At 37.9% G+C, this 27,330-nt stretch overlaps 1 protein-coding gene across 1 annotated transcript in view; it reads right to left on the reverse strand.

Moving 5' to 3' along the window:
- The window catches only part of CACNA2D3 (calcium voltage-gated channel auxiliary subunit alpha2delta 3), a 722,234-nt gene that overhangs the window by 179,223 nt on the left and 515,681 nt on the right, over positions 1 to 27,330 (reverse strand). The window contains exon 14 of the mRNA XM_077821951.1: positions 11,517 to 11,534. Within this exon, the coding sequence (XP_077678077.1) occupies positions 11,517 to 11,534 (18 nt within the window). The remainder of the gene's footprint in view (positions 1 to 11,516; positions 11,535 to 27,330) is intronic.

The following is a 27,330-nucleotide window of genomic DNA, read 5'->3' on the forward strand; positions in this document are numbered from 1 at the left end:
AATTAACAGACATAGGCTCAGAAAGAAATTAACGTTCTTTCTCTTATTATTTGATAGCATATGAATTACTACATTTTGATTTCCTTCAACTAAGTATATTACAAATAAAAAAAATATATAAGAAAACAAAAATAGTCGACAATGAGTAAAACACAAATTCCACTGGCAAGCTCAAACACTTGAGGATACGAAGACATATGTGAGCTGAAAGAAAGGTATGTGCTTTGACGTGTTTTCAAAACCATTTTAGAATACAGTATTTAAGCTATAAAATTAAGTGACAAAACAAGCATTACTTAAATGCTTTTGAACAGTTAGAAGGTTAGGCAAATCAGCGGGGTGTAAGATGCTGAGAGCCCCACAACAGTAAAATGAGGAGAAATGGGGTCAAGAACTCAAATTTCGGAGTCATTCATGTAATCAGTAAAGCTGGTTGAATGTAAAAAAATTGTCAGATTTTGCAGCTGTTCCCAAAGGGTAGCTGGAACTTTCAAAGGGGCCTCCGGACATTTGGTACTCAAATCCCATTGACCTTAACTGGGGATTGGACGCCTAACTACCATAGGTCCTTTTGGAAATTCCAGCATACTTTTTTGTTTTAATAAACAGTGGCAAAATTTAGTTGACACACTATCCATTGAATAATATTTGATCAGCTCTAGCTGATAGTGAGGGCAGCTATGCAGCAGTTAAAATAGAACTGTGTCCAAGGTAGAATTGATAAGCTTTTCATAATTTTCTTCCATTTACAAAGAATGTATTCACTGGCTCCAGAAATGGATGTGAGCTCCACCTCTGTTTCTAACCTACTTGATTCTGGAGAGAAGAAAATAGACAGAAACTGATGTATACAAAAGCTGTAAATTCAAGAGTTATTTTTAAGGCACTGTCAGTGACTTTAGTTAATACTGGACTCAATTCATTATTAGTCAAATGGACAATAATTACTGGATCATTTTGATTTAGGAGATCCCTAAGTGAACATTGCTTTCCTGAAGTGACAGGTCAAATGGAAGGATACTACTAACAATTTATAGAAAAATAATTAAAGGAACACATTCTCTGCTCTGGCCCTCCTTGAGGCATCATAGGGATCAAATGATTTCCTTGAAAGAGGGCAAGAAATATTTACATGCATCTGATCCCTGTATCCTGCCATGTGTAGCTTGTTGACAGACTCTTGCACCCATTTGGAGTATGACTTCAGGAGAGCTCCACACAGGTGCCACAGGCCATCTGCATCTTACATGGTCCAGGATCAGTTTCTGCTTATACAAAATATGGCTCTAAAAGGGAGTTCTGCACTTTAAAACTCCTCTTTCCCTGCAGAATATATCCTCACCTGCAGCCTGAAGTCCACAGAATAACAAGGAGTTCCTGAATAAAAAAAACCTCCTTTCCTGAAGGCCATAAGAAATTTTAAAGGGAAAGAACAACAAAAGGATGCAGAGAGAAAGGTTTCTAGTAAAGTACCAAGAAGTAAGGTAATATTTTTAAAAAGTCTATGAATGTTTAGGATTCTATGCTTTATGCCAGTGGTTCCCAAACTTGTTTCGCCGCTTGTGCAGGGAAAGCCCCTGGCAGCCTGGGCCGGTTTGTTTAACTGCCACGTCCGCAGGTTTGGTCCATTGCGGCTCCCAGTGGCCGCGGTTCGCTACTCCAGGCCAATGGGAGCTGCTGGAAGCGGCGTGGGCCGAGGGACGTGGCAGGTAAACAAACCGGCCTGGCCCGCCAGGGGCTTTCCCTGAACAAGCAGCGGAACAAGTTTGGGAACCACTGCTTTATGCGAAAAAACACACAGTGTAACTAAACAACACCCTCACTGCTGAAATAACCAGTAGTTTCTCCACTAGTATTATAAAATATGTTTAAAAACCAGCAAACTTCAACATTTTATTTGTAAACACACAGAGCTGACTCCATAGGGCAGCCCAATACGTTGGCATCAGTCAAATGCAAGTGTTTGAAAGAAAACACTGGTTTTTATTATGCTAAGAGTTGCATTAAGAAGTTTTATTTGAGAAGCTGCTTTATCTGCCAGAACATGGGACAGTTTTGTTCAGTAACCATAGAATGTAATAAGAAGAAAAATGTTGGACAGTATTTCCTGGAATGACCCAAAGTTTGTAGTCTCCTTTTGATCCACCACCATGACCGTCAGGCAGTACTTAAAGAAATCAAATAGCTCTGTGGCATATTTATTTTGATTATGTATCGCAACATCTGTACCCTACTTGGTGTCTCCGGTAATAATTTAGAAAACTCCCTTCGATTTATGCATGCCCACTTACTTAACAGAGAAATTAACGGACAGGAAGATGAAGACATTCCAAATATCCCATAGGATTTTATTTTAAAGGAAGAGAGATGAGTGTGAACAGACTCAGCCCCATCCCCTGTTCTCAGAGCACAGATCCTGAGATAGTCTCCAAATCAAAACCTTTCCGGAGGGTTCAATTTTATAGGTAAATGAAAAATAAACATTCAGCCTATGCTTCCTCCCTGTGCCTAGCTATTCTGAAGACCTCAAGGACCTTCTCTGTCCTACTAGGCAGGGTAAAAAGCACATACCCTATCAGAGTTGGCCTGACTGCTGCATCACATGAAGACATGAGTCAAGGGATATGTCTGAGTCCCCACAGACAAACTGACCTTAAAGGGTTTGGCCCTCAGTAGCTGCGGTTTGGTTTTGACTAAGCTCTCCCATATTAATATGGAGCAATCCACTAGGCTGGATACCATCTTCCCTTCTCGTAGCATGGTCACAGTACACCTGCTGGGTGTCCGGGAGCTCCTAACCTCTGGCACACTACATCTCTCTCACTAGTTGGAATGTATGCAGGAGCAAGGTTTTTTTCCTGCATCCCAGTTTTCTATGTGAACAGCATAATAAGAGGACTTGCCCTATATTGTGAGTGAGCACCCTTTTTTGACCCCTGTGGTAGGGCTGGAGTCTGAGTTTGCTGTTGCTGCAGCTGCTGTTCTGCCAGCTATTCTGGGACTTCTTCAGTTTTCCTGTTTTGGTATTACATGTGAATGGGCTGAGTTCCTACTTCAACCTCAATGGAGCACACAGGCCCAGGATTAGTAACAAAATCCTTCCTGGGGTTTGGCTTTATTAGTAACTCAAAAGCAACAACAAATCTCAGTTTCAGTTTCTTCCTCAAACCTGGTTTCCATCCAGGATCTCCCTTTACTCCATTATTTCTCTCCTGCCAGCAGACCCTTCCCATCTCACTTAAATCACAGGGAAAATGAACAAGTCACACCTGCCACAATGAGTCAGCCAAATTTCTGCATCTTTAAGGAGTGTTCTAACATTTTCGAAAAGAGCAGGTCAAGAGAAGGATCTCACCACTCTGTTACACTGGCCAATTAGCTTAGAAATTGTGAGGCATTCTGGTGTGTGGTCATTTGATAATACTTGAGAAGGTAAAAGGATCACCCTTCATTTAAATCCTGTGTAGGAAGAGTTGGTTGGGATTTTGATTCAGTAAGACATTAAATAAAGGGGAAATGTGCATATATCTACACAAAGATGGTTCACATATCATGGAAATAGTTGATTGGGAGAACAGATCTAGATTCTGCTTTAAGTCGTGATGGGCAAACCTAAAAGACTGGGAGGACCTCTTCTGGCAAAACATTTAGATGCTTATCTTAAACTCCCTCATGTCTGGCACTGGAAATTTCACAAGACATTCAATATTTCTTGGTTTTGGCTGGATCAGGTATTTTGTACCATATTTCTAGCTTAACTCATAGTGTTTCAGTTTCTGACTGAAACTAAGAATTTTACAGGGGTAAAGTAAGAAAATATATACTTCAGGATTTGTGTTCAGTTTGTTTAAAGTTCTGGGTGAAGTTTAGTATTGGTTGTTATTTATTTTACACTGGTTTGCTATACCTAATCCTAAAGCACATAAACAAAGATGTGGTAGTTTTACAATAGACCAACTATCTCAGGCATATTTTAGTCCCATAATTGCTAGGCTAGTTTGGATGATGGATGGAAAGCAGAATAATTTAAAAAGGCCACTGCAGAAAAAATGTATCCTTGTTTTTTATGTGGATCTTGGGGGGGGGGGGTGTTAAAGTTATTTTATCACTTCTACATAAAAATAATCTCCTTGAAGCTTATGGATAAAGCAGAACCAGTGATAGTTGGCTTCCCCTAGAAGGCTATTCTAATCCAGATATTTATGGTGGCATTGGGGGCGGGGGGAAGCTATACAGGGACCTTGAAGCTGTGGCCCTAATTAAGTAGTGTATCATAATATACTTAGCAAATAATAAGACAAGCCCCAAAAATTAAAAAGGGGAAGGATGAAAAATGCATTCCTTGGCTTAGAAGTCACTGAATGCTTAGAACCAAGACACAGAGTTTAGAGAGGAGAATTTCCCTGCCTTATTCCCTCAGATAAATGGCTGAACCTGTTCTATCTAACTATAGCAAAAGCATTATGACTGGGAAATAATCCCCTTATACATACTAGATTTACAGTTTTAAGTGCCGCATTCTTTTTCTCCTTTGCCTCTGTGACATTTTGAGGTCCACCCAGGCCAGGAACAAGTCCCGTCACTACCTGCCCTGTAACTTCAGAGGGCCTTTGTGCTGTGCAGCTATGGTTCAATTCCCTGATATCAGTAGCCTGCCCACAAGAATAAGGTCTCACCCTCTCACCAGCCTAGTTACACTTTGTAGGGTGAAACCAACAGCCCTAAGTGAGCTGATAACTGGAGGGCTGGTTTCACACCTTTGGGGGAACCAGAAAGGAATACTCTGAGTGTCTGGTAATTAAGAACTTGGAAGGGCTATTGGAGTCACCCTGAGAAGTGTAAATAGGTTGGTGAGAACGAAGGTGAGACCTTATGCTTGCGGGGAGGCAAATGTCAGAACTGAACCATAGCTATGCAGAACAAAGACCCCCCGAAGTTATAGCGCAGTTGATGATGGAACCCTTTACTGGTGTGGATGGACCCCAAAATGTCACAGCTTCCCTAGCCCCATTTCCATCAGGAGTCTCCAATACAGTAGCAGGAGTTTAGGAATGATCTCTGCACCTTAAGCAGTGCATTCTCCTTATGTATGTATAGCCAAGGAGGGATGCACTGTCTTGACCCAAATTCTGACCTAAAACTACCCGTTTGTAGTTGTTGCTGATACCATATTATTCTCATTAATGTGTTATGTGTAACAGTTATAATAAATCTGCATGCTAGAAATGGAGAGGTGGGTTCCTGTCTTTTGGGATGTGAGAACAATTAACTTAAGGACAATAACAAAGTCCAGATTTTTTTCATATGTTCCTTTGTTTTTCAAAAGGAATACACAGTACTGTTTCATTTTAACTGCTATTCTGAAGGGGTATTTTTATATTTCACAAGACATGTACATTTCCTAATTATTATTAATGATTAAAAGAATATGAAGTAAACAATATACAAATAATTTAAATGCAAAGAAACTCTGAAGGGGTAATCCTGTTTTTTTTTTAATAAAGTATAATTAGACCTCAGAAGCGGGGGAGGGAAAAATCAGATCTTAAAGCTGTATTGCTCTTTGTTTAGTATTTTTCAGAATTTATAGCTTGTTTTTTGAGGAAACCATAAGTTACAACAGTATTTTCAGAATATTTTCCACCCACTTTTCCAAAGAGTTTTGATTTTTGAGGGACTTTTTACTTGTACTCATGTACATGAGTTATTAGACTTGTGACAACAAAATATCTGTTCTCTGTTAAAATGACTTACAGAATACATCCATAAAGCCCAAAGCAAAAGATAATATAAGCAGAAGTTAACTGATACTATGCTGCTCCTATCCAGCTTTCGTTTCCCACTTTATAGAGCTTTTTATAACAGGGCAAAAAGGACTATTTCTTGCAACAATTACTATCATTAAAGAGATGCTTATGATCATTATCAGATAACTTGCCTCTTGTTATTATACAAGACTACTCCTAGGAGCACAGGGTTTAATGGGTTTGAGAGGAATATCTGCTTACAGCTGAAGTGCACTCTTATTGTACAAGAAGTTTACTGTAGTATTTTTGTACCCGTTGGCATAGCCTTCTAATGGAGAACCTTACACTGAAGATGAACTATATGCATGCATTGATATGTATCCCATACAAAGAAAAACTTGGTTAAATTAACAGTTGTGCGGATGGCTGCTCAAGTGTATTCCTTTTTCACACAACAACTAAAAATTCAGGAAATCAAGATTCATCTTCACACCAACATGGACCCACATGTATTAGCACCGAAACACACTCATGTGCTCTACAATAACATTCTTTTCAATCCCAACATATAAGAAACCATATCTCCATTCAATTCCTCACCATCACAATGAAACACATAACCTGAACTCTCACTTCAACAAGGTTAAATGAAATTATCTACATGCAGGTGTGTACCAAAAGTCTATAGTATCCTATTTCTAGAGGGGAAAGTATGAAATTGGAGTTAAGGGTGTGAAACTGGGTATGAATGCGATACATATCAAAAGTAAAACAGGAATGAAAGACTGGGGATAGCATAGTGGGACAGGGACTATGGGGGAAGCAGGCTTCTGCAGGGGACATGGGCTATATGGGGGCATGGGAGTGAGTGGGGAAGTGTGGGGAGCAGCATATGGGAATTTGACCTGTATATGTAGGAAGATGGGGAGCTTGACTTAGGGGATCATAGAGAGGAAGAAAGAGAAGCTCTGCTCTGAGCAGCCATGTGAGGGAAGCATAGGAACATGACTAGGGTATCATGGAAGTGTGTTGGAAGGCCTTGAGTGAGGTGGAACTGGGGTGGCATAGGAGCTCAGTAAACTATCTTACCAGTATTCATGCTGGAAGGGTTCCCCAAAATGCTACTGTCTCAGTTCCCAGGCATACCTGGCCGCAACCCCATAGCAGACACTTAAAGTCTGAGGCCTTGGCGCTGAGGCGCTCACCTTCCCTCCCCCCCTAGCCCCGGAACTGCCCTACTTTGACCTAAACCTTCCCCCCAGTCTGCAGCCCCATATCTCCCCAACTTCCATATCCTCTTATGGCTCGGCCTTCCTCCTTGATTATCTTGCTTGTACGTGCTGCGCAGAGACAGTGATAGAGGCTGGGAGCATCAGAGAACAGAAGCAGCTAGTGAAACATGACAGTGTCATTGGCTTTTTCGTTGTATTATATAGACTATTATGGAAAAGGGTAATAGCTCTTTTGTGTTTACATTTAAATTGTGACCTGGGATGTTAGGGAAATCTCTGTGTGTGAAGTCTGGAGAGATCATAGTTCTTTAGTGACAGGAGCTATGGAGAGAATGTCAAAAATAGCTAATTTTTAAATATTTACTCAGTCAAAGTTACTAAATCACTGACCACAAAAATATTATTGAAAATTAATCACCCCCTGAAGAATGTGTGGTAAAGTTGAAGACTAAATTCAACAATTTATTCTTGTTTTAAGTACAAATCTCAATGTAGACTTACTACAGACCCACTATAGTGCCTCCTATATATATATCTGAGATTATAAAGATGAAAACAATTAGCCCCCATGCAGAATTAGAAAAAGGCAAAAATCAAATTAACAATAAACCAGGGTCAAATGTAAATATTTACTGAATGATTCTTTTGTACTTAATTTGATTCAATTTAACTTTTATCATTTTAATAAAAATGCTAAAATTGCTAGTCATTCATTTCAGTGAAAATAGCAGCGTTACAAATTTTCAATTTTCTATTCCCAGTGACAGCTTCAACACTTCAAAGTATAAAAAGGTAAATGAGGTGAGGAATGATAAATGATGCTCCAAAATTGCTGAAACATGATAGCACCAAGATAAAAGAGGGCAAAACTCTACTTACACAAGTTAAAGGATAACACAAAAAGAAAAAAGAAAGCTGTCAGGAACTTTGGGAAACAAACATCACCAGACATTTAAAAAAAAAAAAACAAAAACATTTAAAGGAGACAATTCCTTTTATGTGACAATAGATTAAAAAACCCTAGATGATTTTTTAAAAACTTTTACGTGTTCTTATAACTATCTACCTCCATTTTTGTGTCTAATTTATACACTTCTGCCTCTTCATACAAGTTAAGTAGAACAAAATATCACAGCAGGAGTAGGACAATAGGTCTTGAACCCTACTGTGTTTGTTCAAGAAAGAAAGCTATTTCTAACAGGAAACAAAACACCCTGTTGGGCTATTAAAGAGGAATAGCTTTTTGCTATTCTATGAAGCCCGAGTGAATCAAGTGCTGTTCAAAACTGGTTGGAGGCTGTGGTTCACTTTAACTATGGATTTGAGAAAAATGTCATTTCCCCTCCATACAAACATTTGGCCCAAGAATTTTTTCAAATCCATAACTGAAAACATTTGAAACTTGGCAAAATGATTAAGTTACAGATTTATTTTAAATTATTGTTATTTGCACAACTCTTTGTAGTGTTCTCTGATGGATCATTCTAGCCACACCTCTTTCTCCGTTTTCGTTGGCCAATATTAAAAACAGAACCTTTACTACCTACAGCAGTTAAGTTTCTTACTGTATTTGTGGTATTTTCCATTCTCATTTTAGGGAAAACCACAAAAATCTTTGTAAAGACAAATACCACGGTACAGTAAATAGCTGATTTAAACTGCACCCACTTCATGTCACCTCCAGTCCAGTTTTGAATTCACAGTAATTAGTTCCACAGTGCATAGCACAGTAATTTACACACTAGGTTTTGATTTGTATTTCATTCCCACAGACAAAATAAAATATAACAAGCTTCAAAGTGGGTAGTTAAGGGCTACAGAGCAATGACTAAACACTCACTGTCTCCAAATTTGTTACATGCAAAAAAACCCAAAAAGCCCAAAAGATTTTATAAACTGACTTACAATGGGTATTAAATGCTAAAGGTAAACTTGGATGGTACATTTTTATTTTAGATCATCAAAAGATTAATGTGAGCATGTTTAGAGAGAGGCGACTGTTTGAAATGTTTATAGAGAAAACATTCACAGAGTATACACAGATTCCAACAAAAACAATGTACAAGTTCCGTCATCATATGGAAGAACATTTGCACTAGGGACTAAGTCATTCATAAAGAAGTGCATCAGTCCTGTACTGCTCCCCTTCACCCTGCAAACAGCAAGGGCTTCCCTGATATGGAATGTGCTCACCATGACTTGATTTGCTAAAAAATTTCTGGAGATTAAACATTTCTTGTGTTGCATGTCATGGGAAGAAAGCACCCAAATTAGTTACCCACATAGCCTTATTTACATCTGAAATCATGACTTACTTTAGCCAACAAGCAACTTTGCATTGCTTGATATAGAGCTGCAGCAAGCTGCTGGTCAGAGTCATAAAAACTAATCTTGCAGCTTTAGGCTGACCATAAATCCAGATGCACCCCTCCACTGACCCATTAGGCTTCCATTTGCATCATGGTAAATTAGAATGAGGGTACCAGAGGAATTCTGATATGATCCCAGGCATCTGCTGAGGTTCAGCCAGTGGAAGAACCGGCAGGAGATAGGCTTGGGAGGAGCAGCATGAACAATACGTTTTGAATCAAAAAGGTAACCTTTATGTACAGTGTGCTGCAAAGTGCAAGAGGGAGCAGCAAAAGGTGCCAGAGAGTAGCTGAGAGATTGGAATCAGGTGATTCTGGGAACTGGGGAAAGAAGCATGATAGTGGGGGCAAGACTGGTATATTACTACACAAATCAGTAATATAAAGCCTCATTGTGAGCATATTAAGGAACTAGCAAGGACTGTCACAAGTTATACAGCTAGTACAGAATGAGGAACAAGTATATCTCACAGTAAAGCCTATAATCTTTCTAAAGTAAACCAAGCTATATTTTAAAAATACCATATTCTTACCTGGTAGGTGAAATATCAAAAGCCCTCATGGATTACTTGTAACTGTCCTCTTCCCCCTCCCCCTTCCCCTGAAAGTAGGGCACAGTCTAGCAAAAAATGCAGATGGCTTCAATTCTGCAATAATCTGTTTTGGGGTAACACAGTGAAAAATGGCTTTTGAGGTCTTGTATGTAAGCTAGGTGTAGTTTTTACTGACCTGGAACAATAGTAATTTGTGGTGGAACATTATTTGATATTTCAACATTGTAGCACATAAGGACACATGACCCGAAATCACGACACAATCTGCCAAACATTTTTAAAAGTTCGAAGGGGATATGTACTTATGAACCAGCCTCTTGTAACCTCTCTTTCTTCTGTGTTCAGATTGTTAGAGAAACATTTCACAGACACTCTTAGACAAATGGGTGAAAACAAAAAAGGCTGTACTGTAGCTGAAGTTAGGCAGGCTGATTCCTACCACTTATCCAGGAAGCTAAAAACAAAGTATGCTTTAAACCATCAATTTTCAAAAATTACGTATTTCCTGTTTTTCACCATGTGTCACACTGGGTGCCCACTGTGTATTCTGCCATCACTGTCAGAGAATAAAAACAGACTGCGGATGTAACCCAGTGTCACATGACAGCATGTTACCTGGGGGGCTGGAAATGTGATTTTTTGGTATCCCTGAACAAAGATATGTCAAATTTATATGGTATCATACAAGACATAAATTCAAACACATTAAGCAATCTTTTACAGATTTGCAGGCTTCTGGGTGTCCATTAGTTCTGAACAGACTTTTCATTAGAAAGAGCATTTGTTCTGTATCTCTCATTTAGAACTGGATTTGCTTTTTCACCCAAGATTATTAGTAATAATAATACTTAGTACCTATGTATAACTTTTCATACTGAAAGTGCTTTATGAACTTCAATTCAAGGTAAGTCTGCAAAACTCTTTGACCTTATAATATTGCCCCCAAACCACAAAATAATATCCTAAATTTGGTGATTATTGTATTTTCTTGAAGTTTTGATTATATTTGTGAACTATACAAGAATGATGCAACAGGCATCAAGCGATATGTTTTTGTCACAATCATCGTGATATCTTGACATGCAATGGTGACTCTGGTATCATACCATATCAGTGCGGAAGCTGTACAAGAACAAGAGCACACTGTATGAAATCTACTTAGACAAATTATGTTAGATGTATCAAGAGGCTTTTTGATAGACAATACAATGGGGACCAGTGAAAGGCCATGGGTTTCACTGCACTTCCAGCAGAGAACGCAAGGGCCCATGGATGGTTCACTTGGGCTAATCATGTCAATTTGATGTTTGCCTATTATTTTCCAATCGCTGACAAAATGGCTCCCCTGTTGTGCTCAAGTAGCAGGTCACTGCTTGTCCATTTTGTTCAATTAGCTGTTACATTGTGTTTGAATTGCGGCTATCAGCAGGTGATTCAGCTGCTCACAATGCACGGCTTTGATGTCAGCTGTGTTACTTGCTGCTCCATTTCAGTGGAGCATTGACATGGTGAACCATTTCACTGATTGCCACTGTACCATATTCACAACATTGTGGAAACATGAAGAGTTGGCGATTTCTTTGAATGATTAAGATTTGATTGAAAGTAGTTTACCTTTTGAGCCTGAGGGAGCTGGAAAACAACAAAACAGAACAAGCAATCATTATATGTTGAATTAGTTTGAAAGGTGACAGCTAGTTTATTAATAAAATCAGAAAAGTAATAAAAAGAAAACAAAGAACAAAGGGAAGCAACTATAGAAACTAAATGTACAATGCCAATTAATTCCACTTTCTGTATAAACATGGGGCTACATTAACAGAAGGTTTATTATGATTTGACAGCTTCTCTGTTAGGTATCACAAGCACCATGCAACTTGTTAAAATACCACAGTGCTAGGACAAGGACCGTTTCTCCAGTAGATATGGTAACACACTTGAATTGTGAAGTTCCATCTTCCTGTACACAAATATAATTCATCCTGGGAAAGTTGAAGTTTTGAATTCAATCTTTCTGGTTTTATAAAGGACTGAATCTGCTCTTTACTGTTCACTTAGTATGGTGAATACAAAATAAGATGGGCTTATTGCATTTAAACTGAGAATTTCAATATCCATGATATACGTAATGAGAAAAAACAGATAAGTAATATGAAGTTACTGTAAAATGAAAGACATACTGTGTGCTTATAAAAATATGTGTGTATGGATATATACATGATTATACAGTACGTGTAGATATGCATGCATGTACAGAGACACAAATATACTGTGTGCGTGCGTGTGTATCTATATCACAAAGCCATTTCCTTGTAAATTGAAAAGGAGTACTTGTGGCACCTTAGAGACTAACCAATTGATTTGAGCATAAGCTTTCGTGAGCTACAGCTCACTTCATCGGATGCATACTGTGGAAAGTGTAGAAGATGTTATTATATACACACAAAGCATGAAAGAATACCTCCTCCCACCCTCCTCTCCTGCTGGTAATAGCTTATCTAAAGTGATCATTCTCCTTACAATGTGTATGATAATCAAGTTGGGCCATTTGTGCTGGAAATGGCCCAACTTGATTATCATACACATTGTAAGGAGAATGATCACTTTAGATAAGCTATTACCAGCAGGAGAGTGGGGTGGGAGGAGGTATTTTTTCATGCTTTGTGTGTATATAATAACATCTTCTACACTTTCCACAGTATGCATCCGATGAAGTGAGCTGTAGCTCACGAATGCTTATGCTCAAATCAATTGGTTAGTCTCTAAGGTGCCACAAGTACTCCTTTTCTTTTTGCGAATACAGACTAACACGGCTGTTACTCTGGTTCCTTGTAAATTGAGGCCATGTTTAAAATGAAATGTAAAGGTAGAAATTAGTTCAGGTAGAAATTCTCTGTGTGGACATTTAATGATTTCACTGTGAAAGTTGTATATAAACTGAGCACCATTAGTAATACCTTCATCCCAACAGAAAAAAAATATTGCCATATTACCTGAAGACAAGGTGTGTATATTGATTATCATTTATCCCTAAATATGTCCATCGTATATGCAGTGAGCAATAATTCATATATATGGTATGAGGAGCAGTCTGTAAACTCCATTACATATCATGTACCTTGTTCATTAAAGATCAACTACTGGGTTTTGTTGTAGAAAATAAACCACCCTGCTGGTGGTGCACAGGAGTCAGGAATGTAGATCATAGAGAGGTACAATAAACTACACTAAACTTCCTTTTCAATCCTTTTCCTTTTATCTTTTTCAAACTCTAAACAGAAATTCTCATTGATAGTAAATCCAAACCTGTGCTGAATCCACCTTCTTAGAAACATTTCTACCTCCAGTAGGAATTGCTGCTTTTATAGATATCAGGTGAGCACAGAAACATGCAGGTGAATAAAGACCAAAGCTCAAAAGGACTTCAGAATCTACACTGAGTTAACAGACCCCAACCAGTGCTCCAGAATTATGACAGACGACAAAAGAGCTCCCATCCAGAATTTTGGCTGCTGCTCATTCCTCACCTGTATCCTCTGCCTCCAGCGCAAATGCTGGCAATAAAGAGAGCTGTCACGTGACTCCTACTCTATGCCTTGTATTATAAAGACAACCACCAGAGCTCTATTTTTATGAATTAATTCAAAACACAAAACTCTACCAACCTAAGAAAAGAATAATAGATACAGGTATGAAATCTTGAACACAATGCAAAAGATGACCAAATTAGAGGATGTATGTGTACTTCTTTAAGAAAGTGTTTGTATTTGAGTAACAGCTAAATAGTATGATATGCACAACTTGCTATGTGCATTATAGCTGTTTGACTAATTGTAAAATAAATATCATAATTAAGTCCTGCTTAAACAGCCAGAGTGCAAGTTAGAACTGCCTTGGGCCTTTCTGAACAGGTATCTACTTATTATTCTCTCATTTGATTAACCATTTGATTCATGGATGAAAATGCTGTTACTCTGAAGCCTTCTTTTCACAAACTTTCTCTTTTTACAGACAAAAGGAGGATGTTGAAACATGAACATTTAAATTTCTGTTTATGGTGCTGCCTTTGCTTTGCAACTGCTCTCTCTATGCTATTCTTTCTTGGTAACTAACATACTAACAAAGAGCATCGTTTCTACCAGTGGCTCAAACTAATCAAACTACAATGATAGATGCACTAAACAGAGAGTTGTACCCCTAAACCAGAGACCTTCGGAGCAGGTTTGTCTGAATCACTGGACATTGCCATCTTGGATATTTTCATAATCTTCTGCCTTGTACATACTTCCCTCCAAAACAGTATTTGAAGGAATGACATCATATCACTGGAGAATGTGGACTAGTCACCAACAGCATTATCATTTCAAAAATCCTGACTTCTGGATTAGATGAAAACTAAATAAGAAAAATCAGCATTATGCCCACTAACTAACTAACGTTCAGCAGAGATGGGCTTAATTAAAAACAACAACTTAGATCTGGATTCCAAGCACCTAGGAAGTTCAACTCTGTCAGATCCAGTTTGCTTCATTAAATAAAATAGATACAGTTTAATCATTTTCTTTATAGTATTTAAAAACGTTTTTGATTAACTGATTTCAGAACTGGAATTAACTCATAAATGATCCTATACCTTCTACCATATATGGATTTTGCATGTTTGGTCAAGCCTTTTGCCATATGAGACATTTATTTAGAGAGTTACATTTACATGGAAAAGTGATGAGTAATTTTCTAGTGGCAATCACCATATAAAATTGTGGACTAGAGCTTGTAAACCATTACTCATACAAGCAGTCCTATTTACTTCACTGGGATTATTCTCATGAGTTGTTAAAGGTTTGCAGAGTCAGTTCGTAAAAATGTAATTCAGATTCCCAGGGTGGTTTATCAATTCCCTGTTACAGCCTTCCTGTAAACTGAGGAATATCTGTTTGCTTTGATTGTTTATCCTTTGAAGCATTAGCAGTCAAAACTTGGATTAAGAATATCTCAGTCATCAGATGAGGGTTATTTTCCATTAGACTTTGCTGGGCTGGTACTTTGCTACTTTTCAGCCAGAGTCTTTAAGTTCAGGACCAGGGCCTTTTCCTTGAAAAATCAGCCTTTGTGACATCCAGATAAATCTTCATTCTGATGCGGGTTTGAAGCTTGGCTGTTACAAGATACTCTGTGTTAACAATTCACATTGTTCAGTTGAATTGTTACAAATTCCTTTGCAATAAACTATGGCTCTTTGCCTGACATTATCCTTTCTGGAAAGCCGTAGGAAAGAAATACTTTTCCTAACATTAACAGTACTGATCTGACCTATTATTGCAGACTCTAACAACTGCATGTCTCTGTGTAAAACCTATTGGGTATTTCTGATTCCTGTGGTTTGCTCTCACACTGCCAAAACAGCAGAGTTTCAATAAACTACATGATCTTTTCCTGACTCTCAAAAGCATATTGTAGCAGTTTCTATTCTACTTGCATCTACCATAAATTGTCTTCTCCCAGGCTCGATCTGAAAAGCCACCTCTATTTCTATTTGTTTTCAGTGTCAGCATTTTTTCATGTAACACTCAAGAATAATTTTTGAAGGACTTGTTAATATTGTTCTCTCACTACATACCATACATTCAACATATAGAAATAATCACAATGCAGCTTCAAGACTTGCCATGCCTTATACCTTTCAGGCAAATTAATATAATAACAAAAGACACCTCTTAGAAGCCCCTCTGCCCCAGCCCCCCACCAACTCCATTGGGTTGGGATTCTGAAGGAGGAGGTGTAGGCAGCAGCTTCATTCTGCAGCATGCTTTCCTCCGGACCCTGCAGATGTTTTGTGCAAGAGTTAATGATGCTCTTTGGAGAAAGTACTAGGAGTACAAATCTGTGGAAGCCAGGGAATGCTGCTCACAACCCCCTGTAACTTCTGTAAGGAAAACTAGCCTATCTGTGTATGTTTACACTGCAATTAAACCCTTGCAGCTGGCCCATGTCAGCTGACACAGGCGTACAGGGTTCAAGCTACGGGGCTTTCTAATTATGGTGTAGATGTTCAGGCTTGGAGTGGGGGCCAGGCTCTGGGACTCTCCCTTCTTGCAGGGTCTCAGAGCCCAGGGTCCAGCCCGAGCCTGAAAGTCTAGACAGCAATTAGACAGCCCAGTGAGCCCGAGTCAGTTGACATGGCCCAGCTGCAGGTGTTTAATTGCAGCACAGACATACCCTCAGTGTTAAATGAAAAGCCTTCCTTTCTCTTGCTTGTCCGTGTAGCTGCCTCACAAGTCATGTTGCCATTAGCTTCCTGTGAAGAAGACTCAATAGAGGTAATAGTGATTGGAACAAACTCTGAAAGGTTCACCACGTGAAGTTTCCTGGGACCTGAGTGGATTTTTCCACAGGAGAGCACAATGTGGTACTCTGTTTTTAATATTTTTTTTCAAATTCCTGAAGTACTGAATTTAATAAATAAAGTTTACAATACAGACCAATTACTGAAGTAAAGGAGAACAAAATGAATCTGGAGCCATAACATGTTTTGTCTACTTATTCTCAAAAAAATGTGTATCATTAGTAGTATTGAACATCTATACTGCAGTAATGCTGTCAGGGTTCCTTCCCCACTCTGAACTCTAGGGTACAGATGTGGGGACCCGCATGAAAGACCACCCAGCTTATTTCTACCAACTTAGGTTAAAAACTTCCCCAAGGTACAAACTTGCCTTGACCTTGAACAATATGCTGCCACCACCAAGCATTTTAAACAAAGAACAGGGAAAGAGACCACTTGGAGACGTCTTCCCCCAAAATAGCCCCCCAAGCCCTACACCCCGTTTCCTGGGGAGGCTTGAGACTAATATCCTAACCAATTGGTTACAAAATCATCAAAGACCCAAACTTGGAACAATGGAAAAATCAGTCAGGTTCTTAAAAGAAGGATTTTATTAAAAAAAAGAAAGGTAAAAATCACCTCTGTAAAATCAGGATGGAAAATACTTTACAGGGTATTCAGATTCAAAGCACAGAGGATTCCCCTCTGGGCAAAACCTTAAAGTTACAGAAAACAGGAATAAACCTCCCTCTTAACACAGGGAAAATTCACATAAAACAAAAGATAAACCAATCTGCCTTGCCTGGCTTACCTATACTGGTTGCAATATTGGAGTCTTGGATTAGGATGGGTTGGAGAAGATGGATTTCTGTCTGGCTTCTCTCAGTCCCAAGAGAGAACAACCAGGTAAACAAAGAGCACAAAGAAAAGCCTTCCCTCCCCACCCCAAGATTTGAAAGTATCTTGTCCCCTTATTGGTCCTTTGGGTCTGGTGCCAGCCAGGTTAGCTGAGTGTCTTAACCCTTTACAGGTAACAGGATGTTGCCTCTGGCCAGGAGGGATTTTATAGCACTGTATACAGAAAGGTGGTTACCCTTCCCTTTATATTTATGACAAATGCCTACAAACTCAACCAAAACAGAGCCTATTGTGCTGGGTTCTGTATAAGCATATAGTAAATGAAAGTCCCTGATTCAAGGAGCTTACAGTCTAAAATACAAGACTAACAGGTATATGAGACAAACAATAAGGCTGGGTTGAGCAGTGGAGTAAAAAAAAAAAACTTCAAACATAATAGGATGTGCAAAATTTTAGCCAATCAGGAGCAGCAATCATAACTCATCACCTGCCTAACCATTATCAGATGACAGTTTTCTGCTCAGTCCTCATTCTCAAAGGAAATTTGCATAACTCCTTCAAAAGACAAGGCTGGGAACTTAAATTCTTAACTCTACTGGACATAAAAAAAACTCATGGATTTAACAGACACGGACTTCATGCTCATTACAGTAATTTGCAATACACCCTTCTGCCTGCTAACCCTGAATTGCCCACTTCATTGTAAGTGGTCTCCCACAGTATGTGTGAAACCCTTATGCTTAACAATCTGTCCCACCTTGTATTTAGCTCAAGACACTGTTTTTTTTTCTCCAGCCCTAAGGAAAAGCTCTGTGAAACTCAAAAGCTTGTCTTCTACACTAACAAAAGTTAGTCCAATAAAAGATATTATCTCACCTACCTAGTCTTTGTTCATTACAACAGATAGTGGTGAATTTTAGTTTTACATTTCCCAGAATAACGGAAATGCTTTCACATAGATAACCATGGTAAATAGGAAGCTTTGAATATTTAAAAGCAAAACATGAGTTTAGGCAAAACATGTAAGTGTTACAGATGAAAAGCATTAAAATCCCCTAATAATATTTTCATGTAATTTTTTAAAAAGTTTCAAACAGTTTTTAAAAATTTTGATTAGACTACTCCTTTACAATATTTGCAACTCAAACATTATACCATTATTGCATGAAAATTCATACATCTTATTGACTGTTAAGTTGATATACTTGATTGACCAGAAACTATAAAGAGGTGAAATTGACTAATCTATTTTCATTGTCAATGTTGAGTGAAGTGCAGAGGGAGTAGTTATGCTCCCATTGACTTTGATGATGCAAGATCAGCAGAACTAAGAGCATGTGTGATGAAAAAATAATTAGATTTTTAAGATGATTTTAGAGTTAATTATCTCAAGGTCCTGCCATGCAATCACATGCACAAGTAATTTTCATCACAGGAATATTTCCATTGACCTACTCCTGTGGAAAAAAACTACTCTTGTGATAAAGACCTTACTACTAATAGTTAACTTTTTAAAAAATAAACAGAAAACTTCTCAGTTTAATCGTGACAGCAACCCTATTATTTAAAACCTTACAAAATACTTTGATGTTGGCAATGCCAGCATACTCATTAGCCTACTATCTAACTGTGAAATAGTTTGGGAAATCATCTACTTTACTCTTGGCTTTCATATTAACAGTCTTTATAATGCACCAATGATTGGCTGCTTTTTTTTAAAATGTATTACCTTTATCTAGCTTGGGTATGAAAGATTAATATTATTATTCCTCCCCTTTGCATACATCTGTTGATGTTTAGGTTACACCACTCCCTTGGCCAAGAATTTTCCACACGGATTTGTTGCATGTTACCAGCTTAAACCATTTTTTCTACATTTAATTACAGCCAAAACGTTAACAGTAAAATAGTGTAGGCCAAAATTTTGATTTGCTTTAAAATCATTAAGAAATGCCCTGGAGATTGTAATATACATTTGTTTAAATAAACATTTTCCAATACTTTGTGACAAGAGAAAAACTGTAACAAAACCAATAGCCCGATTAGTTGAAACCAATACAAAACATTGGTCTGTGTTCCCTTAGCTGGCTCCGCAGCTACAGATAACCAGTAATTAAGAATTTTCAAAGCTGCCTAACTGCTGCCCAGACTTATGGAGGTTTGCCTTCTATTTCTTATATTCAGTGAGCATCACTAATTGTGCTAGTGCACAAAATAATCTTACTAAAGCCAAAATCCATCAGAAATACATGAAAGAAAAAAAGAAAAAAAAAATCAAAGTAGGATAAAAAGAAAAACTCTGAAGAAATGGTTCATCTTCTAAATCATTTTACAAAGTATTGAAAACAATAGAGAATACAAAGAAAATAAATTGTAACACATTTTTCACCAAGTTCCTTTTTTGTAAGAGGTCAGACTTTCAGGATCCTACTGAATAGTATATATTCATTTATATGTCCACGAGGCAGTAAGACCACAATGTCACAGGACTGAATTTTATAAAAGATAAGATAAACAAATACCTGAGAGAAAAGAAAAAAAAGTATGGAGAAAATTTAACTGTTCTTGCTTTGTCCAAGGTTGTTGTTTAATAGAAGAGTCCAGTTGAATACAAAAACTGTCACTTCACAACGTTCTTGGGGTACATAAGACATAATTTTTTATCAGTGGGAGTAATTAACTATTGGAACAATTTACCAAAGGTTGTGGTGCATTCTCCATCACTGGCCATTTTAAAATCAAGATTGGATGTTTTTCTAAATGATATTGTTTAGGAGTTATTGGGGGGGAAGTTCTCTGGCATGTGTTTCATAGGAGATCAGACTAGACGATTACAGCAATCCCTTCTGACCTTGGAATTAATGAATAATGACTATCACAGACATGTCCCTGTGCATTATAAGAGCCCAGTGGAGTTTTCCCTTCACGGAACAATATCCATCAGAATATTCTGTATGCCTTTTCTTTTCTAGTTGCTCTCATTGCCTTTTAAATCATATTAGCATTATTTAACTTATAAACCACTAAAACAAAAAACATTCCACGAGTCTTACATTTCTTCCAATATGAAACTAGGAACACTTATTCCCATCAGTAAATAAATAAAGTATATCCTATAACCTATTTATGGTCCAATTTCCATAAGTGGCAAAGTTGTAAACTTACATATTAAAAGTCACAAAGGAAATACTAAATTGGCAACAGCCTAAAATTTTAAATCTCATAACATAAACTAGGTTTGATTTTGGTTTAAATAACTGCCTTCTGCATCTTGAACAAAGAAGAGGGGTCAGGCCCCACAGTAACCAAAGAATGTGTATGGTGAGTGTAAAACTACAGCAAATCATAAACCTCCATTCACTGTACCACTCTTCAAAGTGCAAATATCTGCACAAAAAACAAGGCAATGGAGAATATGGCCTAGTATCTTCAGAACAGTTCTGTATGATCCAGCACCACCACATTCCTCAGTCATTGGACTCAGTCAGAAACTGCAGGAGTTAGGGTTTATTTTTTTCTTCCCCCCCCACTTATGGGCACTTTTTTCACTTATGGACAATAGCATAATTAACACGTATAAGTAACTGGCAGGATCTAAAGGTAGGCTGAACTTTGTTAATTTAAGTATCAGATATATATAAAAAAATCCTCCCCCCCCCCGCAAAAGGAGATAATTTTAGGGAATAGCCATAATTGAAGAAGGTGAACACTCAGGAGAATAACTGCCTAACTGACATTTATTGCATTTTATCTGGAAATATATTCCAATTAGATGCCTGACCTGCACTTCTGTAAATGATTAGACAATGTTTGTAAGTTGTCCTCAGATGATACGGGGTGAAAAAATGTATTTTTGTCATGTTTTCAACAAACAGTAGTTTGAAAAACATGAAGCAACTTCCATAAGCCCAGACTGATGAGTCCAATAATCAAATGGGCTTCAAGTCTTTATTTCCCTGAATATATCATCTATAGGAGTTGAAAGGTAAGATGGATTCCAAGATAGTGTCTTTTCCCCCTCTTGTTCTTTTCCAGATTCTAAACGCCAGACCTGCAAAAGGATGGTCAACTAAACTGATCTGGGTTAAGTGTGATGATACTGAATGGTTCACATTATAAATGCTGTGAATTTAGAAGATTGCTCTCCATTTGGATCCAATGATCCTGGCTTGGTGGACTATGACAGTATTTTTTTTTTTAAATGTAGTAGGGAGGCCTAGTAACACACTTTAAAATTAGGGAGTGTTAATCCTTCCATCTCTTTAAGGCCAAACAGGATAGACCATTTTACCCTAGCATTCCCATCTTTCCAAATAAAAGTGGGTAACAAAAAGATCAAGCTTCTCAAGGAAACTGTGAAATTGTTTGATAGGTGAATATGGGGAATAGTTGCAAGATAGATAATATTGGGAAGAATAACAATCTTGATCACATTCATGCTCTCCAGATAGCTAATAACAAGGTCTTTCTAGTACATGAGGTAGTTGTTCATTTTCTGAAGAAAAGGGAGATAATTTACATGAAACAGAAATACTAGTGGAAGAGAGCTGAATCTCTTGGTATCTAAAGAGGTCTGTAACTACAGACAAAGGGCATATGGCAACTGTTTTCTCTATTTTCTGAGGGTCTGCTCCAAAACCCGTTGTTAATTATTTTGGCATATTGATTTGTTATGTAGACATTTTTCCATGTGCCATAATTACCCACAGTACATATGGAACACAATGGGCTGGTTTGGAAAAGAATAGCAGGCTATATTCTGCATATAAAGCAACTTTGTGTTCTCCAATTTTAATGATCTGAGTAGAGAACTAACCTGATTCAACATGCCAGCAGTCCCAGAAGGAGGCTGAATTTAAAGGAGTTATAGGAGGCATCCATGTTTTGTTCCTCTTCTGAGTTGGAATGTCGAATATATGAATCCATGACAAGTGGTCATAATCCACTGCATCCTAATTAAAGTCCCACCTTACTTCCTGAAAGATATTCTCAGGACTGAGAGAGATTATTAAATGTTGTTGAGGTTTCAACCAGACAGACTGACGTAAATTCAACAACTCTCTCATACTGTCCAAACCATGATGGCTATTCACAAATATGGCCTGATTTCTGTGAATCAGTTTATCCATGACCATATCCAGTTAGGCTGCAATTATCTGAACCAGGATTTTTTACATCTGCATTAAAGATGGAGATTGGTCTGTAGTTTGCACAATCATCAACTGGCCTTTCCTCTTTTGGGATTACAATGATTCATCAAGTAGGGAGAGTTAGCAGTCAAAATATGATTAAATACCTAAGGCAACACAGGGATCAGTTTTTCTGAAAAGTTTTCACAGGATTTGATTATTTTATGATTATATATGATTTTTTATTTTAAGTTTCTTGAAAGGACAAGATAGATAAGGACAAGATAGATAAAATCAAAGTAAGAGACTTTATTTGTGAGACATACTATTTTTGTTCACATTGGTGTGTTTTTGATAAAGGCTCAAAGAATTCAGACTGCATTTCTTTGGTAGTATGGACATCGAACCCTGGAGAGGTTTTAGTGCTCTGTTGTTTTTTTTTCTTTTTAATAGCTAGGCTAATGCTTTATCAGATGTGTTGACTTTCTCCTAATAAAAACTTAATGTGTTCTAATTGCATACTCTGATTTGTTCGTTCTAATTAAATTTATTTCTCAATTCTCATAATTTTTCCCATAGTGTTATGACCTAAGACACAATTCTATATTTTTTTCCAGCTGAGCCTGAAGTTGTTGATTTGCAAATTGTTTATTCATCAGTGTTACTGAGATAGCTCTACTCCTTATCACTGCTTTGGGAGCATCCCATGGCAAGTGAAGGAAAATCTCAGGATGCAGTTTCTATCTAAACAGTGGCATCATTCAGCACCTGCAGTATCTTCCAGGAGAAGTCATTTCATTAAAACCCTAGATTTCATATTTTTTAGTTGTAGTACCAATAGTCTTGGTATGAAATGTCAATTGAATGAACGAATCACACTTGTACACAAGAGAAATCAAGAAATAAAGTCATCTCAAATATATATTGTGTGCTTGCTAGAGTTAAAGGTGTAACTTCTTTCCAAGTGGTGAAGCTGGCACCAGATATTGGCCACATTGCTTCCTTATATAAATGTTGCCGATCTTTTTACCTTATAGTGTAGAGAACAGCTGGATGTGCCTAATCTTGAGAAGTTAGGGTTATGCTGAAGTTGCACCCTATTACCACTGTTCCTTTGGCATGTGAATTCACAGGACTTGATCCTTGATTGCAGCATTAACCTACAGCATTGACTCTTAAGTGCTTTTTCAGCACACACTGGATCTGCTCTTCTACAGCTCTAGGCCTCCAGGACTGTGATAAAGAATTATTTGACAGTGTCCTCACAAGCTTCCTTTACACCCTGTCCTTCATTTTTCTTTTCCTTAAAAAGCACTTAGGTTTCAAATACTATTTATTTTATTGAAGCAATAATTATCCTAGAGGTTCATACATGGTCATTTTCAATGTTAACTTGATTTCCTTGTGAACAATATTCTATTTTTAAATGGAAACTTCTGTCAAAGGGATTTCTTTGAGTGATACCTTCCATAGCAAATTCCCATGGTGGTTTAACCAATAAGGACAATTTTAATTCTGATATATTTTCCAGAGCTGGCACTCTTGCATTCAATTTCTATGTAATATAATGAATAAACTGGGCACCCATAGCCAATTCAAACATATAACTTGATTCTGGAAAAGATGTATTGTTTGGATTTGCACAACTTCCTCATGCTATGATGTTACAAATGACTTAATACTGGTTCCAAATCCTAGAAATAAAAATGCATATTTGATCAACTCACTAGTTATTAGAATACATTCCAGACTTCACAATTACATTCTAGATACTATGTTTTGTTCTGTGTTTGCACAGCACCTAGCAGAATGGGGTTCTGGTCCATGACTTTGGTTACTAGGTGCTACAGTAATACAAATAACTTAATAATATTATTCAATTTACCTTTGCAATAAACCAAGAAGTCAAGACATATGAAAAGAAAAGCTGCTAAAACATCACAGATCCTTTTGGGTATCAGACCTCTGGAACCCAAAATCAGGCTTCCATTTGCAGGAACCATACAGAAGGAAGAACACTAAATTTATCCAAATTATGCTCACAATTATCTGGAGACCCCCCCAAAAAATCTGATTTCTGTTGCGAGGGACAGAAAAATATCATTATTGTATAATCACTATTAATGTTACACTATCAGTGTTGCAAGCACTTTCATACTTCAGTAGAACCTCAGAGTTATGAACAACAGTTATGAACTGACCAGTCAACCACATACTTCATTTGGAACCGGAATTACACAATCAGGCAGCAATGGAGGGAAAAAAAAAAAAAGAACAGCAAATACAGCACAGTATGTATTAAATGTTAACTACTAAAAAAAAGGGGAAAGCAGCATTTTTCTTCTGCATGGTAAAGTTTCAAAGCTGTTTTAAGTCAATGTTCAGTTTTAAACTTTTGAAAGAACAATCATAAAGTTTTGGTCAAAGTTATGAACATATCAAAGTTCCGAACAACCTCCAGTCCTGAGGTGTTCATAACTCTAAGGTTCTACTGTACCTTTAAGCAAAATTATTCAATAATTAACATCTTGGTTTCTTTGTGACACCTCCTCTAAAGTGCCACAGGACTCCTCGTTGTTTTTGCTGATACAGACTAACACGGCTACCACTCTGAAACCTGTCACCTGGGTTTCTGCATTGTAAGACCCCACTTCAGAAGCCCATCCCTATGCAGCCAAGTATTTAAGCACATACATAACTTTAGAACTGTGCTTAAAGTCTTACTGACTTGAGGGACTTGTGTGTTCTGTGTGTTTAAATGATTTGCTAAATTGGAGCCTAGGTAAACCAATTGTTACCAACCCATCTGTTACCAAATGGTTAGCATATACGAATGTGATTATCTCTCGAAAATTCATAAACAGCTGGGGTTGTGGATGCTGTTTGACTACATTATGACTAGCTTATGCTGTAAAAGTCACAATGTGGACTAGCAGCATTTGACACTGGATACCTGTGTCAGAAATTTTGCTTTGGGAAGCAGCACTCTAGCAGTGATGTGAAATACAGTGGCATGCAGGGTAAGTAATTGATTTAGTGACACCAGCAGAAAAGCATAAATCATTCCCATTGGCTAAGCTGTTTTATCCCTTTTGAGGGTCCTGGTTCATGAAAGTATTTAAACAAAAACTAAGCATGTGCTTAAGTCCTATTTAAGTCAGTAACATTAAGTGCGGTCCTGAATAAGGATGCTTTTCTGAATTGGGGCTGTGGAGAATAAGCCATACAACAGGCAACTGTTAGCTAATGTTTCAAAGGTCTTGTGTTAAGCATGATATACTGATTATTTTGTCATGTTTCACTATATTCTGTCCTTTTGGTCAAAGAAAATTCTAAATCCCTCCAAGTTTTCACATCTGTTTTAGGACTGACTCACAATAATTACTAACACAATCTAAACAATCTCTTGTTAACCTCTCACAATGATGGACTTGTCAAAAGTTCACCATGTGTCATTCCGATTGTAGCATTCATTTATGTAATACAGTCCAAACAGTACATTCCTTATTGTATTACCTGAATTTAAAAAATGAAAAGCCTTTCTGAAAAAGAAAACAAGATGGTATAAAAGTCCTAGTATCTCTCAGAGGAGGTGAACTATGGATTCACTGGGGTACAGTATCCTGAACAATGTCAGTGTTTAAGCTAATGTGTTACTGCTGGAAACTGCAGGGACACTGTCCCGGACACATGGAAAGGCAAAATGCAAGGGATGTGGTTTAATTAGGCTGCAACTTTATTAACTCATCTGGGAACAATCTGGCAATAATTCATACAGTGCAGGTCAGGATTCCTTCCTTAATAGTTTCCACCTGGGGAAGGGCAGCCATCAGCCCCGCACCCTTTCACAGCTGGTCCCTAGCATGTTGCTGGGACCCCACTGCCCATCGTTTTCTCCACACGATCAGATGTTAGGAGCCCCAACACCACTTCCTTGCTTCTTTAGAGGATACCTTCCCCATAATCAACTTCCAATTCCAGTTTTATCAGGGAAGAAGATGCCCCATGGAATTAATACCTGCACAGGACACACACCACTTGCTAAACTATGATATCTTGAAACTTACTTATTGACCTATCCCACAGGGTCTCTGAGCTGCTATGGGGAAGGCGAGAAAACCTATCCCACCCTAGCCAATCTGGTGGTGAGGGTAAAATTCCTTTCAAGTCCTGAAAAAGACAACTAGTTCAATGCCCACAGTAGACCAAAAATGGTAGTCCCAGGTGCTGGAAGGTGAGAGCTGCTAATCTGGTTGGGAGAGAGGGCTCAGGCTGGAGAAATAGGGTTATATACCCTCTCTCAGGTGCACAGGGGACAATGGCTTACCTGAGTCCCACCAGCCTTCCCAACAGTTCAAGTGATGGCTTCCAATCCCCAGCTGACCAGAGGAGGGGGGGCCTTAAAGCAGCCACAACCCTTTTTTCTGCCAGTAAAGTTAAAACCCATCTTTCCTGAGATTGTGGGGGTTCTATTTTGCAGAGATACTCCACTGTACAGTAGCTAATCAATATTTACCACATGATATGTACAATGCTGTGTAAACTGATTATGGGGGCAGAAAATACTATAAAATCAAATGCTTGAAAAATGGGTTTCGTGCTCTATATGTACAAAATATGGGTTTACTTCTTCCTATGTACAAACTATGGGGATGTTTCTCCATTGCTTGAATATGCATGCCACAGCTCCCACTGAAGTCCATGAAAGTTTGGGTACACAAAGAAAGAAATGTCAAACTCACTGTCAGGGTTTAGCACAGATTTTTTTAAGACTCTCTTTAGTCTGCCTACTTAGGATTCCACTTATTCAGCTGCTTCAAGCTTCTCTTGACAACTTACTTTTACAACATAGAAGTTTATTCTCCTCTCCCTAGACCCATGTAACTCCTATTGACATTATGGAGAGTTATGTGCATAGAGGAGGAAATAAATCCAGTCACCTGATGTTAATATTTCAATGCAAGTATGAAGAGGGTGATGATATGCCTCACCTCAGAAGAAATTTGCACATGCTTTTTGCAGGGATAAATACTAAATCTCCTTTTGTTCATATAATTGTTTTACTGGGCTTCTACATATTTTGCAGTAACCAAAGTATCTCAGTCAAGAATCCATTAGA

This window comes from Eretmochelys imbricata, chromosome 7 (genome assembly GCF_965152235.1).
Source record: "Eretmochelys imbricata isolate rEreImb1 chromosome 7, rEreImb1.hap1, whole genome shotgun sequence".
In the NCBI taxonomy this organism is placed as follows: domain Eukaryota; kingdom Metazoa; phylum Chordata; order Testudines; family Cheloniidae; genus Eretmochelys; species Eretmochelys imbricata.